The following is a 16,026-nucleotide window of genomic DNA, read 5'->3' as shown; positions in this document are numbered from 1 at the left end:
GACACAAAGGTTTTCCCACCCAGTAAATCCTCAACGCCTTTTCCATATTTGTAAAGGCTGGCGTGGGGGGGGGGGGGCGCCGGAGGAAAGCCCTACGACAGACATTGATTTTCAGCGAATCAATAACCAACATTTAATAATAATAAAAAGAACAGAGGAAATACAGAAGGAGAGGGGGAAATCTTGGGTGCAACGGTGATGTCTACTAAATGGCCCAGCTACCGGCGAAGGGGGTTGGTGGTGGAAATGTGGACAAGGCACGGGTCTCCTTTGCTACAACCATCTAAACCATGACAGGCACATAAGACTTTGGGGGGGGGGGGGAGTCAGCAGCTTGACATGTATTCTTTGAAGGTTTTCTGGGGCCTGTTTTGGGAGGAAGGAGGGGAAAAAACCCTAAAAACCAAAGGAGGAGATCAAAGGCAACACAAAGGGGAAAAAGAGACACCAGCGAGTGTCACCAAGACTTTCTGCGGAAAAAGTCCTCTAACACTCCCCCATATGGTTCGACACCTCCACAACAACGAGCAAAAAAGACACACGCACAAACCTACACAATCCTGGCTTGCAGAGAGAGAGAGAGAGAGAGAGAGAGAGAGAGACAGAGAGAGAGAGAGAGCGTTTGTTTGCCGTCCCCAGGTCCCTGTTTGTTTTCTCTGTCTCCCGTTCTCACACACACCCCAGACCCAGTAGATCCCAGGTAAGCAAATCGGTTCAGGTTTACACAACCTCGTCTTCCTTCCGTTTGCCTCTCCGCCTCTCTCCGCCTTCCGCACCACGAAACACCCCCCCCCCCCCAATTCCCGCTCTCTACAGGAAAGTTGCTCAACGCGGGGCCAAGAAAGTCCACCCCGAGCGTGGGCGAAAACTGGAGGGGTGGGATGGATTGGAGTGCTAGAGGTGGTGGGGGGGGGGGAGAGAGAGAAAAGTTGAAACTTGTGAGCCAAAGAAGAAAGGAAGAAACGGGGGGGGGGGGGGGGAGAGAGAGGAAGGGAGGGACTAAAGGCCCCCCACACCAGAGGACAGCGCTGCCAAAATCCGACTCAGAACATGTCCTAGTGAACTCGTGCCCCCCTTTCTTTCCCCAAAGCCTGCCGAGATCAGAGGAGAGGGCAACCCTGGACGGATCGCGCTCCCCCAGGATTCTGATCGCTGCAGCCACTGCTGCCGTCGTTGGTGCTACTCCCACAGGCAGAGTTCTTAGGGCCGCTGCTTCTACCTGGGGAGTGTGTGTGTTTGTGTGTGGGTGGTGGTAGTGGTGGGGGAGTTTCCTTGGCGACTCTCTGGCCCTAACCCACCCCCGAAGTCCCTCTTCCGCCCGTTCAGATCAAGATTTCTCACGCTACTGCCCCTTCCTCCCCTCCTCGTCCTCCTTCTCTCTCACCCCCCCTCCACTTCCTAGAGTCTGGCTTAGCGGTTTGGGTTTTCCTGTGTGTGCGCGCGTGTGTTTTTAATGGAGCTGTTAAACATCTATATCTAATATCTCTCGCTCGCTCGCTCTCTGAGCCCCCGAACCCGCCCCCTCCTTTCCCACAGCTTTTCTTCCCCCCCCCCCAAAAAAAGACAACAAGGTCCCGGGATCGTGACAGCGTGAAAAGTCCCGGACATTTTCCAAAGTGCCTTTTCCTTTCCTCTCTCTCTCTCTCCAGCCCCCCCCCTTCCTTCGCCGCCTTTCCTTTTTTCTTGCTTGCTTTTCCTGGGTCTTGTGAGAAAGAGGTGGAGAGAGAAGGAAGCGGGGGGGGGGGAGGGAGAGGCAGCCTTGGCTTGGCTGAGAGGTGATTGTGGTAGAGAGAAGGCAGCGATCAAAGGAAAACAAGAAAGAGACAACGGCTGGGGGGGGGGGAGGAAGAGAGGATTTGCTGGAAAGAGAGAGCGAGAGGGAAGGGACGAAAGGCAGCTAACGGGTCTTCCTGGGTGATTTCGCCGGCCAGGAGCCGAGGAGCCGGGACCGTTAGCAGAGTCTAGGCTGCAGGCGATAAACTTTTAGACACACACCCCCCCCCGCGAAACAAGGGGAGCAATCTCCTTCTCTCACCAACCCCCTCCGTCTCCCAGCCCTTTTTTTCCTGAAGGAATCTGCTTCCAACTCTCCCAACGAGATCTCTGTTCGCCCCCCCCCCCAGCCCACTTTGATCAGACTTCTCCAAAGGAAAGAGCGGCGCAGGGGGAGAGGAAAGAAACTAAATCTAATGTTAAGAAGCGCTCGCATTGGGGGGGGGAAGGGGGGAAGACAGGAGTAGAAACGCCCTGGATCTCTCTGTCTCTCCCCCCACCCACCCCCCAGTCCTGTTTCTCTGACACTTTCTCCTGGACTCTTCGGAACTTTCTGTCTCTCCCTCTCTCTCTCTCTCTGCTCTCCAGAAATACACAACAAAACAGGCAGATCTCCTTCTCTCGCTCGGTGGGTCTCCTCCCCCCCCCTCCGTTTCGCCGCCACAGAACCAGCGGTCGCCAGCCTCCAAGCCGCCGGGCTGCGCCTTGCCAACGGTGCGGGGCTTTCTGGCCGATCCTCTTCTCTCCCCCCCCCCCCCAAGTCCGCCTCTTCCCCGATCTCCCTTCTCCTCCCCTCCTTTCTTTCGCCCTTTTCTCCCCAGCCATTCTCTCTATCGCCCCCCAGCCCACCCCCACCACAGCCGGCCGGCCAGCCCGCCCGCCCGCCCGCCCGCCGGCCTGCCGGCGTCTTCTTTCTCTCCAAGCGGAGTCGCCAGGACCCAAAAGCGGGGAAGGAAAAGAGAAGAAAAAGAAAGTTTGATGGGAGAGGCGCTCCCCCCTTCTCGACTCCCCAGGTCCGGGCCGCGCCTCCTCCCGGCTGGCTTCCTTCCTGCCCCCTTTCCCCCCCGTCTCCTTACCGTTTTTCCTTCTTGGATTGGCTTGTTTTCGCCTCTTACACCTGGGGCCATCCGCCATGATCTGCTGCTTCATTGATAAGAGTGGATCAGATGGCAGCTCGCATGGACTCGACTCCCTGATTCAGCAGCACGCAGACTCTATGGAACAACCAAACAGAGGAACCGGGTGGGCATGGCGAGATCCCGTTCAAATGCAGGGCGCCAAAGGGAGCCCGGAGAGCAAGCCGCCCGCGGCTGGCTGGCTGGCTGGCTGGCTGGCTGGCGCTCCCTCGCGCGCTCCCCCGCTCCCAGCCCCGCCACGGAAGAAGACCACGGCCGCCCTACCAGACACGCACGCACACCGCCACACACGACAACACTCTTTTCCCCCCCCCCCCCGCCGCCGCCGCCCCGCAAACGGTCTCTTCTTCCTTCCTTTGAGGAGGACTGGACACTTTTTCAAAAACAATCTCCCTGGTTTCTCCTTTTTTTTTTTTCTTCCAAAGCCATTGCATCCTTACCGCCGCCGCTGCTATTAATATGATGATTATTATTTTCACCTCCGCCAGCAAAGATCTCCCCCCCCCCTCCACATTCACACACAACACACAGCGCCAGCGTTACATCTTCTGTAATGACTCATGGCCCGATGAAGGAAGGATTGCACTCGACTTTAATTTTCGCGTGCGCCGATTTCTCTCTCCTTTTTGCTTTTTTGTTTGTTTGTTTGTTTCAATCCCCCCCCCCCCCGCTTAAACAGAAAAGGTGGTTTGAGTCAAAGGGCTTGGGGTGGATGGCTTTCCCCGGAAAAGTACTGAGCGAGGAACTCAAGTCCGTCTTTACTTTGCATAAGCAGTGACACCTTTCATTTTTTTTTCCTTTTTTGGAAAGTACATGGCTACCGACTGATAAGACCAACAGAAGAAGAGGGTTATCAGTCTTGATGGCTCTCCAAACTCTCTCTCTCACACACAGACAGACAGACTGACACACGCGCGCGTGCACACACACACACAGACGCACACACCCTCCTTGTTTCTCACACGTTGAAAGTCACTATGGCCATCACTCCTACCGGCTCTTTCGCCTCTCTGCCGCCGCCCCCCCCCCCGCGCGTGTCAGTTCAGCCTTGCTTCCCCAGAAAGAAAATCGGAGGAGGTGGGTGGATAAAAAAGCAGAAAGAGAAAGAGAGAGAATGTTTCAATGACTCCCGTGAGACTTTCCTACTAGGTGATCTCATTTATTTGTATTTTATTTTCTTATATCGCCTTGTAAACTGGCGCGCTGCTGCCTGACCCGGCGGCGAGCTGGATCTGAGGTCTGGCTCGATCTGTCAAAACGGGGAAACGAGGGAAACCCTCCCTCCCCCCCCCTTCGCCCCGGTTGAGCGAAGGGGGATGCTGTTTCTTTAAACACACACACACACACACACACACACACACACACACACACACACACACACACACACACACACACACACACACCACGACGACAACCACCACCACAACAACCCAACAGCCCCCGATGCTGTGACTTGAGGCATAGTTTAGCCAGGGGAGCCGGCCTGTGTGGGGTGGGTGGGGAGTGGGGTGTGAATGCGGAGGGGCGACTATAAAAGATGTAACAGATGCAAACTGTAAAACAGGGACGATTAACCCTTGCTCTCCTCAACCGAATGCATCCTACCCTTGCCTTTTGTCTGCTCTCTTTTATTTCTATGCGAGGCTCTCTGGCCAGCTCGGCAATTGGTTCGCAGGCCCGGCTCTGAACAAGCTTTTCTGAGGCTGCCATCCCTCTCGACAGCTTTTCACGAGGTGTAAGTCAGGCTGAAGCCCATGAAGTTACTTACGAGTAACAAGAGCTGTGCTAGAGGCTGCTTTTGCAGAGGTCCTGATGGCCAGAGGGAAGAAGCACAGACTCCTCTCTTTCCTTTCCTTTTGGGTTCTTTTCCTATGAACTTTAGATGGGATTTATTTATTTATGCATCTCGCCGTTCGGAGGAGCTTTACTGGGAGGTTAGCTAAAAATACACGCGAGTGCAGGTAAGGCTGTAACATGGCACAGGCTTAGACTCCACTGTCTGTGAACCCATCTTGAGCCACTAACTCAAGAGTGTGCGACAAAGGAAACCTTGCCATTTCACGCTTGCGAGATACCTCTGATTTTATAGAGTTTACAATTAAAAGTGCAAGGCGCCCCCCCCCAAAGATGCAGCAAAAAGGTAACAAATTATTCAAAACAACCGCCACTAGACCTCGAAAAGCTTTCTTGGCTAAATGGCGAAATCGTGTAACAGCCTATGCTAGTGGCGAGAATAATCGTCCATGATTTCCACTCTCTGCCCTTGGATATGCCATATTTTCCTTGTTTTCTTTTTAAATGTCGACAATCGTTGAGAAATTCGGAATATCCATAAAGGTTTCTTTCTTCCTCTTTCTTCATAGGTAAATTCTTATTTTGTTTTCCTTTTTCTGCAAACGACTTTTAAAACAAGTTCAGTCACTACTTTCACTTCTTGCAAGAGAATCCCAGAAGCTGAGGTGTTAACTTCACCCAGTCTCAAGAAAATAAAAGCAAGAAATGAAACTGACTAAGCAGCTACAACAGCAAACTTTTTGATTCATCATCATCATCATCATCATCAAGTAATAATACTACCAGCTTGTTTTGTTAGTCTGTTGAGATTCTATTTTTTTTTAAAAAGCAAAGCTGCAGTTAAAATCTTATTCCCCAGCTCTGCTTGTGTTGCTCTTGCTCACAGCTTGAAAATCATTAACAGGTACGTGAAAACTTTTAAGATGTGTAAATGTGAATCCGAAAAGAAGCGAGCAGGAATGCTGGTTCAAAAAAACAGAGCGAAAGAATGGAAACCAGAACTTTTCCCCTTCTGGTGGGAATGGCTAAACACAAAATCTGGGAGTGGGTGTACGTGGAGCAGAGGAAATCACTCTTTCTACCTGGATTGCCAGGTATAATAAGGCTTTTGGGGAGAGGGGGGAACCCCGCATAAGAATAATTTGGAGGAAGGAGCAACTCTTTCGGAAGCGCTTTCCTTTTCGAAAGGGACCCCACGCGAGTGTCGATTCCAGTCCAAAAGCGAGTCCTCTCCCCACCTCGCCACTTTCTTCTCAGTTACAGACAAGGAAAACAGACCTCCTCCCCAAGCCAGGAATTGTTTAAAAAAGAAGGAGGGAAAGAGGGGGTAAAAAAAAAGCAAGAGAGAGAGAGAAATTGGGGGGGGGGGTGCGAAGCAGAAGAGGCGGAACAACCCTAAGCAAAATGGAAAAGAAGGGAAAATATACCCGAGAACGTACCTGCGGAGTCCTGTTTGTAGTTTTGGCCAGCAATGGAGAGAAGAAGAAGCATGAAAAAGCCGCGGAGTGGAGGAAGGGGAAAAAAAAGGTGCAGGGAGCTGGAGCTGGCGGAGGGGGAAGCAAAATTGGTCAAAAGCCTCGCCAAGAGTTGTCGGAAGGGACCGTTATTCCTGCTGGGCAGGTTAGGACTGATCTCTTTCTGCCACTCCAGGAAACACAAACCTGGGGACGGACTGACGTGTTACGCCTCTTCTAATGACATTTTTTTCTTTTTCTTTTCTGTAGGAGAGAGAGGAGAGAGGACCCTGAAACACACGCCACCTATCTTTGTGGGGAGGGATAATTGAAGAGCACCAAACGTGAGCATCATGTGGAAACGTGATCGCCAAGTTTCTCTCTGGGAAAGGAAGGATCTGGGATAGATTATACCTTGAAGTCTCCGCAAACGCTTTAGTGGAAGAAATGAAATTCCACCTCCCTCTCCTCGTTCCCTCCCTCCCTCCCTCCCTCTCCCCCCACCGTGTTTCCCTCCCTCTTTCCACAATCCCTCCCTCCCTCCTTCCTTGGCCTGCCGGCCGGCCTGCCTACCTATTTGCCTGCCTCCTTCCCTCCCTCCCTCCCTCCCTTCCTCCCTCCCAAACCATCAACTCTTTGGCATCATTATCCTCTTCACTAAATCCTACTGGATGCAAGGCGGAGAGCGGTGCGCACCATTCACAGAACCCACCCAACTCCAAGGAACGAAAAGTTCCAAGAAGCCACCGCTGGCTTGCCTGGCGAAACACCCCACCCCCACCCCACCCCGCACTCCACTGCCTTCCTCCGAGGCGCTTCTTCTTGGCCCGCCTCGGACTTACGGGTACCTCACCCTCCTGGTACCTTGACGGCGTTCCCTCCTCTCCACCCCTCCCAGCCGTTGAGATGCTCGAAAACTGTTTCACTTGAAAACAAAACAAAAAAAGCTGCAGAAGATCCCAAACGAGTCCCTGAACTCCTGCTTGTCCCCCCCCCACCCGCACCTTCTTCTTAGTGATGGGTGTTGTTTTTTAATTTTAAACATTTGGTTGCTTTGATCCGAAGCAAACACGCTTCCGTGGAAGTAAATCCTCCTGCCATCGGTAGGACGTACCGCCCAGTGGATGTACTCATACTCCCAAGGGAAGGTCTCTCCTTTGCTCCTATCGTTCAGGTATTGTTGTGTGTGTGTGTACAGATTTGGACTTCCCCCCTCCCCTTGAGGTGGATGCAAAACAGAAAGGGGAGCAATGAGAGTTCTCTCTTTCTCAGGGTTGCTGACAAGAGGGACAGAAAGAAAACAGAGCAAAATTGAAAGGTGGTATAAAAATGCTTATAAGTTTATACATACGGCACGGATATACAGTATACTGAAAATACAGATTGTCCCCCCCTCTGTGTGTGTAATACAGAAATGGAGGCTGAGAAAGAACTAGTTTACTCAAAAGTAAACCCTCAGTTCTCAGGGGGACTTAGTTTGTAGTAATTGTCTTTTATGATTTCAGCAAGAGAAATGTACAGATTTACCTGGACCTCCACAAAGCACAGGAGGTGGGAGTTATGTCTAGGTATGTGCACGGCAATGTGTGTATGTAGGGTATGTGTGCGTGTGCGCAACAATCGTGGTGGCCCACACGGATAGATATAACGATACCTTGAGAGGGGAAAGTTGAGTGAGCTCGCTGCTCCGCATTTCATAGGAGTAAAAAGTCTTTGGGGAGACTTTGGAAAAGATTAACATGAAAATTAAGCCCTTAGACTCCACCTTTGCACTGTAGGGATTGGTTATGCAAAACGGGAAGGGATTTCCTGGCGAATACCGCTTTCTACTGTATGGTTAATTAAATCATCACTCAAAAAGGTTTCCAATGTGACGCGCCTGTCCTAATCCAATCAGGTTACGTAGGTCCTAAAACAAGAAAGATATTCCTTTTCCCCACATCTGGAAGTCAGCAATTTAGCAAGTACTGCACATTATTAACCAATTCCGAGTCCACATTCCCAGGGGGACCTTTAAAACGTACACACGCACGCACACGCATCCACAACCGCTTAAAGTGTGTTCTTAACCAATGCTCTTCTGTTTGCTTAATCAAAAAGCTGCTTTGCAGGCGCATCATAGGCGGAGGAGGGGTGGGTGGGTCGGTGGGTGGGGAGAGATAGAGAGACCACCACCAGCTAGGGACGAAAGAAGTCCTTGGAAGCGCCGAGTGAAATAGGAGGCACTGGGCTGAGACGGCGAAGGAACGGGCGAGGGGGGGGGGAAGGGGATGCCTTCCAAAATGTTTCGTTGTGTGCTTTTCTAACTCTGTACTCCAACTAGCAGATCTTGCCCCCCTCCGTCGCTATCTATCCGTCGATGTATTTGTTTGCCAGAGAAACTTTGGCGTGATGCAATGAATAGGAAAATGGGGGGAAAAAAGGAAAGAAATCCGCACACGCGGAAAAGTTCCTCTTCTTTCGAGGCTGGCTAGCGGGCAGGCAGAATCCGGAGTGAAACGTAAACGGGAGTTGGCCCAGGGGAGCTGAGCCCTCTGCCAGCCTCTCCCTGGTTTTTGACATAGGGGAATCTATTAAAGCGCGATTCTCTCCTTCCCCCCTCCCTGAAGCTGAAGGCGACGCTGCGCTGATCCGACGCTCGACTTTTACTTACACGCCGCTAAGAGAAAAAACTGCGGGCGAACTGAGCGCCCAACGCGCGCCTGGAGAGCGCCTGGTGCGGAAAGGCTCGCTCGAATCACGGGCGATTCCCGTCCAGGGGGAAGATACCCGGTCCCTGGGCTGGGCTGGGCTGGGCGCCTCTGCGCGTGTGTGTATGTGCGTGTGAATGCTCCAGTGGGAGGAAACCTTCTCCCTCCACCTTGCTGGGAGTAAAGAAAGAGGAGAAAGGGCTCCCGTTTTGCAGGCTCCCTTCCCTCTCTCACACGGACACCTCGTTCCAAGCGTTGGGACTTCATTCCCAAAACATGACGTTCAAATAACTCTAGAGGAGGAATTCAGAAAATTTTTTTTAACTTCTCCTCCTCTTTCCTAAGGAAGTAAATAACTAAATAAATATACAAATAAATAGATTGGCCTAAAGTCCCCTCATCCTCAGGACGTATTCCTCGCTACTTGTCTCGCAAATGTGAGCATCTCGGGTGCAGAGATTCCCCCCCCCCCCCGGTCCCTGAGCTTCTCGTTTGGAAGAAAATAGTCGGAGAATTGATGGACTTCGTATCCTTGGACGGATTCGTTTTTCGGTGGCGGGGGCAGGGTAAGGAGGGATATCTCTGAGGGCTCCTGCCAAATCAGATCTTCTCTTCGGTTTTGCTGCACGGTGGCTCCCCCTCCCCTTCAGTCTTGTCGTAATCAGGCCACCGCCATCCACACTCCGGAGTGAGCCGAGTTCAACTTGACTGCCTTTCGAATCGAGGGAGCTTGGGCATTTTTTTTTTTACTCCAACTTACTGTCACTGTTGGGGGAGTGGGATCCCACCTAGTTATGGAAATCTGTCATTAATGCATTAATTCAGAATATCCCCGCCTCCCCCCCCCCATCTGATCCACTGATAATAGCGAGAGATAAACTCCAGTAATGAGACAAGTGGACAGAGAAGCTCTTCAAGCTTTTCTTCCTCTCCTCTGGGCTCGGTAGGGGAAAAAAACTTTTCCATCTTTCTCCCCATCTCCGAGATGTGTGTGTGTTTGTGTGTGTGTGTCTCTCTCTGTGTGTGTAAGAGAATCAAGCTCTTTCCCGAGCTGCCCTTCACGATCCCCATCCATGCGAGGGGCGGTATGGAGGCAGGCGCCTGTGGCGCTCTGGAGAGAGGGACCCAGGCGAGGGAAGGGCAAATCCCGGAGTACGACCCGGGTCCAAAGCGCCCTTCATTCGAAACGGGGCTTTTCGCATCTATCTAGTTTGTGACTCAGCCTGTGCAAATCTACCCAAACGTAACGCCTGTTGAGTTCAGCTGACTTACTCTCCCGCAAGTATGCCTCAGGTTGCCGCCTGAAACACTCTCCTTAATAACCTCTGCTGCTTCTTTTCCACTTTAGAGAACCTATACGGCTTCTTTCTTACTTTAATGCGAACAGTTATTGATATCTGCAGGTAATTGCCACAGTATCAATGGCCTCGGTTCTGACTGTCCGCTTACACCTCTCCTTCCCCTTCCCGTCCCTCAAATGGAGGGCCGGTCCTTGACATACTATTCGTACGTTTCCAGTTACAGTATTCACTAAGGCCGGGATGGGCGGGGCAGGGAGGTTGCCTCTAAATCACATCTCTCTCTGTTTTGATTTATTTTATTTTATTTTTTTCATATATCTGGGACTGCTGAGGCAATCCTTTCTGGGGACAGAGACCTATCCTGGCCGTGGGAAGGTCCTTGCGGACTTAAGAGAAAATGCGATGCCTTGGCCCAAATGATTTTCTAGATCAAGTGGAAGGCAGCCTCCTCCCGCTCGAGTCCCTTCCGATCACCTCCTGGTAAAGAACCCGGGGAGGCATCGCGATGCCTTGCGGGGCGGGAGCGGCCAAGAAGTGACCTGGTGGAGGTGGTGGGAAAGAAACGCCAGCCTTTTCAACAGACCGCTGCCGATTATGAATGCCGCCGGAGCTCTTGTGAACCGCGATGCTTTTTATACATTGCTGGGCGTTGGTGGTGGGCGGAGGGCGAAGAGGTTTTAAGGCTGGGGAGTTGGCCCTGAAACAAAAGTATTTACATAATTAAAGCAAGAGGAGAGGGTTCCAACAATAAATGGGGTGACACTCCCCCCCCTTGCCAAAAAACGGGAAAAATCAGCCTTCACCCCAGGAGTGCTTGTTCTAAGGCGCTCTGGCTAGTAGGACGGGCAGCTTCGTTAGGACCCAGGAGGGAGCCCAGTGATCTTTCGCCGGGATTGGCAAGATTTGGACCTCAAGGCTGCAAGCCAAGGGAAAGCGGGTCAAACCCTGGCTTCACTCCCCCCCCCGCCCGCCCCCATCTAAATTAGGCGTCTCTCTCTTTCTTTCGGCTTTCCTTTCCTATAAGGCTCCACGAAAAGAACAGGACTCATTTCGCAGAGCCGTAGAAGGGGCTCGCGTTTCCACCCCCCCCCCTTTGGCAAACCCCCGTCGACTTGATGGGGGTCCAACTCTTGAAACAGTTTCCCTGCGCGTGTGGAACCCATGAAAACCACCTGGAACACCACCCCCCACAACGCGCACACGCATACAGAAATTGTTACTCCTTTCTAAACCGTGAATGAATGAATAAACCACCAACCACCGCATTCGCAAGCTTCACGCAACAAAATGGGGTGAAAGGGCAAGAGGACAGGAGTCTGTGGAGGGCAGCCCTTTGGAGAAGCGTTTGCAGAGGTCAGATCGCGTGGACTATGAAACACGCGTGTGCGTGCGCACGTGTGTGCGTGTGTTCGTGCGCCCCCTTTCCCCACCGCTCCAACTTTTTGCGCGTAAAAAAAGAAAGGGAAAGAGGAAACTTCGGGTCAAGGGAAAGGATTCTGCGGAGCATGTTTTGAGAGATGCCACGTAAGGCGCCTTGCGCTGCCGGGGCGGCTGCGGCCCTGGCCGCCTCCGCTTTGTTCCATTATCCCCAACCCAACCCATCAGCCGCCGGCGAGGGAGAACCCACCCCTCCGCCCGCAACTCTGCCAGTCCCGTAGGCAGCGCCCCCTTTTCTCTTTGGCCGGGAGCGGCCCTCGAGCCACGTGACGTCGCGGCCCTGTTTCCGGTCTGCAACAGGGGGGGCTGCTGGGGGAGCCCGGCGGCCACCTGCCTGCCTCGCGCGAGCCTTGGTCGAGGGCCTGCCAGGGACTGATTAGCATGAGAAAGGGCCTCCCGTTCCCTCCCAACCTGCCTCCCTCCTTCCCCCCCCTTCCCGCCTCTGCGCATATGGGGACAGAGCCCACCAGAGCTGGCCACCGACGTCATAGTTAAGGGGGCGACCAAGGAGAAAGGGGCGACCGAGAGGTGGCTTGGGAAGCCTCTCTCGAGACGCCTTCTGGAAACGCGGCCTTTTCCCGCGACGGGGTATAGCTGAGCAGCGTGTGCGTTCCTGTGTGAAAAGAGGACCCCTCAGGTTGCCCAGTGAACGATAGGAGCCTGGCCTGTTACACTTTCTTGGCCCAGGTGCCAAGAAAATGTCTGTGCAATGAGAGGCAAATTGATGAGCGGGAAAAGCGCTCCCTCTCCCCACCTTTCTTTCTGGGTGGATTCAGGTGGCCAGTTTTCAACACAGCATAATATTTTGTTTGGTTTTGTTTTGTAGCTCCTTTTAGCGCTGGATTGCTCTGTCTCAGCAAAGCTTTTTTTTTCTTTACTGGGTATTTTGCCGACTTGCAAGGATTTCTCTGATTTCCAGTTCTTTAATTACAGGAGCAGGAAAATGACTCCAGGTTCCTCAACTGCTGGAAGGAAGAAAATTTAAGAAATCAGCCATGATTGTTCTTGAATGGAAGGATGGGGCTTTTACTTCAGTTCGGGGACTTCAAACAGATTGATGGAGTCAAGATCTTTGAATCCTGAGTGTGTTTCATTTGCATCCAGTCCCAAAGTTCTGGGAGAAAACCTTGCCAAGTAGATAACCTCAAGCCTGAAATCTTACTCTTCCTCTTCAACAAGAAACAGTTAGGAATCGGCCTTCCTGCTTTCTGCAAGGCAGAGAAATCCATAGTTTAATAGGAAAACAAGTTTCCTTTTCTGAAGAAGCCATCAGTGGGAGTTTGTTACAGCATGTGTAACAAAACAAAGGCACACACACACAAAAGCATTATGCATCTTTAAAAGATGTATGTCAGAACAGTCCTGTCCTCAGACACATTATCTTTTTATATGTTTCTGTGATGGATTATCGGGTTCTGGGAGTCCTGCTCTAACCACTTAACCCTGCTGATTCTGAAGTGGCTGAGCCCATGTCATGATGGCTAGGGAACTTGCCTGGTCCTGATAACTCCCAACATGGTGGTCTGACACAAGTAAGCAGTGCTTTTAGGGGGAAAATCCACAAAGTTAAGTCCTTTTGTCTCTCACACCAATCCTGAAAGTAGCACTGCTACCACATCCACAAAAATCACCAACTCCCAGTTGATAGTCAAGGCAAGACCTGATTTTAAGCACCACAAAACCTCATAGCCAAAAATCCAGACAACTGTATAGCAGTTTTAAAATAATTTATTAAAGATAGAAAGGCAAAAGGCAAATGTTTCAAAAGGTTTCAAAAAGGCATCAAAAATATTGTGGAGTAAACAATTGACATCTAAGGCAGGAGCAATACAGAGCAAATGCACGAAAAACTAAGAAAACTACCTAGTACAGTACTTAGACACTAGTATTGACTCAACATAGACTTGATGCATGTTGGAAAAGCATCTTTCCCAACACAGCACAACAGGACAGCAACTGAGCATAGTGTCTCCTAAGAGATAGCTATGCCAACTAAAGTAACATATGAACTTCGTTTTATATCTTATTCATCACCTTCCAGACCTTTTGATATTGTCTGCCAATCAGACTTTGAGTTCCCTCAAATGTTCACAGTGACAAATGCAGTTTCAGCCCCTTTCCTTTACCACAGCTGAATTCATTTCCCAATTAGCACAGTAATAGAGAACAAATGGACTCATCCTTGAAGTCTTTGCCAGAAAGGTAAATCACAGTTGGTACTTCCATTCCTTTGTGGGCAAAAGCTTTCCCCCACCTTTCTCTCAGTCAGCCATTCCCAGGTAGTGAGAAGAGCCTGAATTTTCCAGAAATCCGTGTTTCCCAGCTTCTTCACACTCTCAAAAGGAGATCTGAAAGCAGTTTTTTTTTTTAAAAAGTAATCTGGAAGGGGTTGACAACCTGAAACTGAAGAAGGGAAAACACTCCAGTGATACATATTCCCAGGTGTGCTATCCCCCAGTTCAATAATACAAATCAAACTATGATAGTAATTAAAATACATTGAATAACTGAAAACATTTCAAACCCTTAAAAAAAACTTAACTAGGGGACTCAGTTACGATTGTTAAAAGTCTGCCTGAAGTGAGTGTTTAACTTTTGGTGGCAGGATAAAAGGGAGATTGGCCAACCGGACCTCCCGAGGGAGACCATTCCATATCCAGGGAGCAGCCACAGAGAAGGCACTCTTGCTTGTCACCATCAAAATTACCTGTGCTGGAAATGGGACCGAGATGAGGGTCTCCTTTGATGATCTTGAGCTATGAAGACTCATATGGGGACATATGGTTCTTCAGGCAGTAGCCTGGACCCAAGCCATATAGGGCTTTATAGGCAATAACCAGCACTTTGAATTGGGCCTAGAAACAGACTAGCAAGTCAGTGCAGTTGTTGTATCACAGATGCTATATGTTCCCTATAACTGGCTCCAATCAACAGTCTGGCTGCTGCATTTTGAACCAGATGAAGTTTCTGAACTGTCTTTGAAGGCAACCCCACGTAGAGCATGTTATAATAATCCAGGCAGGATGTAACTAAAAAATAGCTACCCAGAGTAGTCAGTAGACTAGATGGGCGGTGTATAAATGTGTCACTGTTAGAGATGGGCATGAAACCGGATTGTTGGATCATACTGGATTGTTGTGCTGCGTGGTCCAATCCCCCACCTATCCTGTCTGGATTCCCCCATTCACCAGCTAGCACATGCTCCACTCCTCCTCCTTTTCAGTTGTTTCACCAGTTGCAGCAGCAGCATAGACTGTCCTCCTCTGCCTCCTCCAGCAGCTGCCCACTCAAAGGCAACACTGCATGAATCCTTGCCCCGCCTCCTCATCTGAGTGGGCAGCTGCTAGAGGAGGCAGAGAAGGGAAGCCCATGCTTCTGCTGCAACTGATGAAACAATTGAAAAGGAGGAGGAGTGGAGCATGTGCAGTTTGGTGAATGGGGGAATCCAGCTGGGGTGGTGGTGGAGGATGGGACTGTATGGCACCTGCAGTGCTGGTACAATGATCCAGCATGATCTGGTGATCTCTATTTGTGCCTGTCTCTAGTCACTGTAGCCAAATCAGACATCTCAAAGTTACAATAAAGTGACTTTTGTAGCCTCTGCTATTAGCCAGTTGAGATTATAAAAGTTAGCATCATTAGAAGTCATTTATTTTTATATATATTTGAAAGTGGACTGGACTTAAGCGTTTTTGTTTTTTGTTTTTGCTTCAGTTGTTCTTAAGAGTCTAACAGAGGCTCAAGAGTTACCTTCTGCAGTACTTTCCACCACAGGTGAATAAAAGTGCCAAACCCCAAGAAGTATGATCAGAATTCCCTTGCTAATTACGTATCACCTTTAACTCTGTTCTTCACCTAGAGAGGCCCCCAGAATTCCTTACAAATGTCAGAAATGAGATGATTCCTTCCTTTAAGCTTGTAGTCTGAGACACACAAAGAATGGGAATTGGGAAGAAAAGAAGAACACAGTCAGGCAGTAGGTTCTTGGTCATAGCTAGTAAGTTAAGCAGGTTATAGAGCTAGATTTAAGCACAGTGGAAGGGCTGCTAGCATTTCACGTTGTCCTTGGGGTTCACAGAAGTGGCACTTGCGATTTGGAAAAGGGGTGTTCTCTCCAATGGAGCTGGATCCAGGCATATTTCATCCTTATAAGTTGATAATTTCAATAGTCAGCCATAGCATGGAAGCAATTTGATACAAATAGTGAGTTACTTGCAATTACTTCCTCTTGGCAATGTCTAAGGCATAATTAAGTTACATTTCAATTGTATAAGATCAAAAAAGAATTTTACTCCTTTTGTAGTGTATCTGTAACTGTTTCTAGTCACTTTTTAGTGACATGACTGAAGTGTCTTTTGTTCTTAGGGGCAATGCCTTGTAGTGTTACATGTTCTTTTGCAAAGAAAAAAAGATCTAGCTTACTTGCTTTTGAATAACAAAG

At 50.2% G+C, this 16,026-nt stretch overlaps 1 protein-coding gene and 1 long non-coding RNA gene across 5 annotated transcripts in view; one reads left to right on the top strand and one right to left on the bottom strand.

The window, feature by feature from the left end:
- The window catches only part of ZEB2 (zinc finger E-box binding homeobox 2), a 190,041-nt gene extending 183,452 nt beyond the window's left edge, over nucleotides 1–6,589 (bottom strand). Inside the window, exons 1-2 of one of the 4 annotated variants that reach the window (XM_072983738.2) lie at nucleotides 6,572–6,589; nucleotides 2,850–2,987 (exon numbers count right to left, since the gene is read on the bottom strand). In XM_072983738.2, coding sequence (XP_072839839.2) covers nucleotides 2,850–2,922 — 73 coding nt within the window. In that variant the 5' untranslated portion in view covers nucleotides 2,923–2,987; nucleotides 6,572–6,589. Of the gene's footprint in view, nucleotides 1–2,849; nucleotides 2,988–4,677; nucleotides 6,007–6,142; nucleotides 6,323–6,364; nucleotides 6,507–6,571 lie in introns of those variants that run through there. The other 3 variants (XM_072983735.2, XM_072983729.2, XM_078376888.1) reach the window with 3 other exon arrangements.
- On the top strand, nucleotides 6,191–6,605 carry LOC144583326 (uncharacterized). The gene is made up of 2 exons (XR_013537057.1): nucleotides 6,191–6,323; nucleotides 6,428–6,605. It is a non-coding gene; the product is annotated as an uncharacterized LOC144583326 (long non-coding RNA).
- Nucleotides 6,606–16,026: the final 9,421 nt, after the last annotated feature.

Source organism: Pogona vitticeps, chromosome 1 (genome assembly GCF_051106095.1).
Source record: "Pogona vitticeps strain Pit_001003342236 chromosome 1, PviZW2.1, whole genome shotgun sequence".
Classification (NCBI taxonomy): Eukaryota; Metazoa; Chordata; class Lepidosauria; order Squamata; family Agamidae; genus Pogona; species Pogona vitticeps.
Note: the sequence above shows the minus strand (reverse complement) of the source record. Positions and strands in the feature narration are given on the sequence as shown.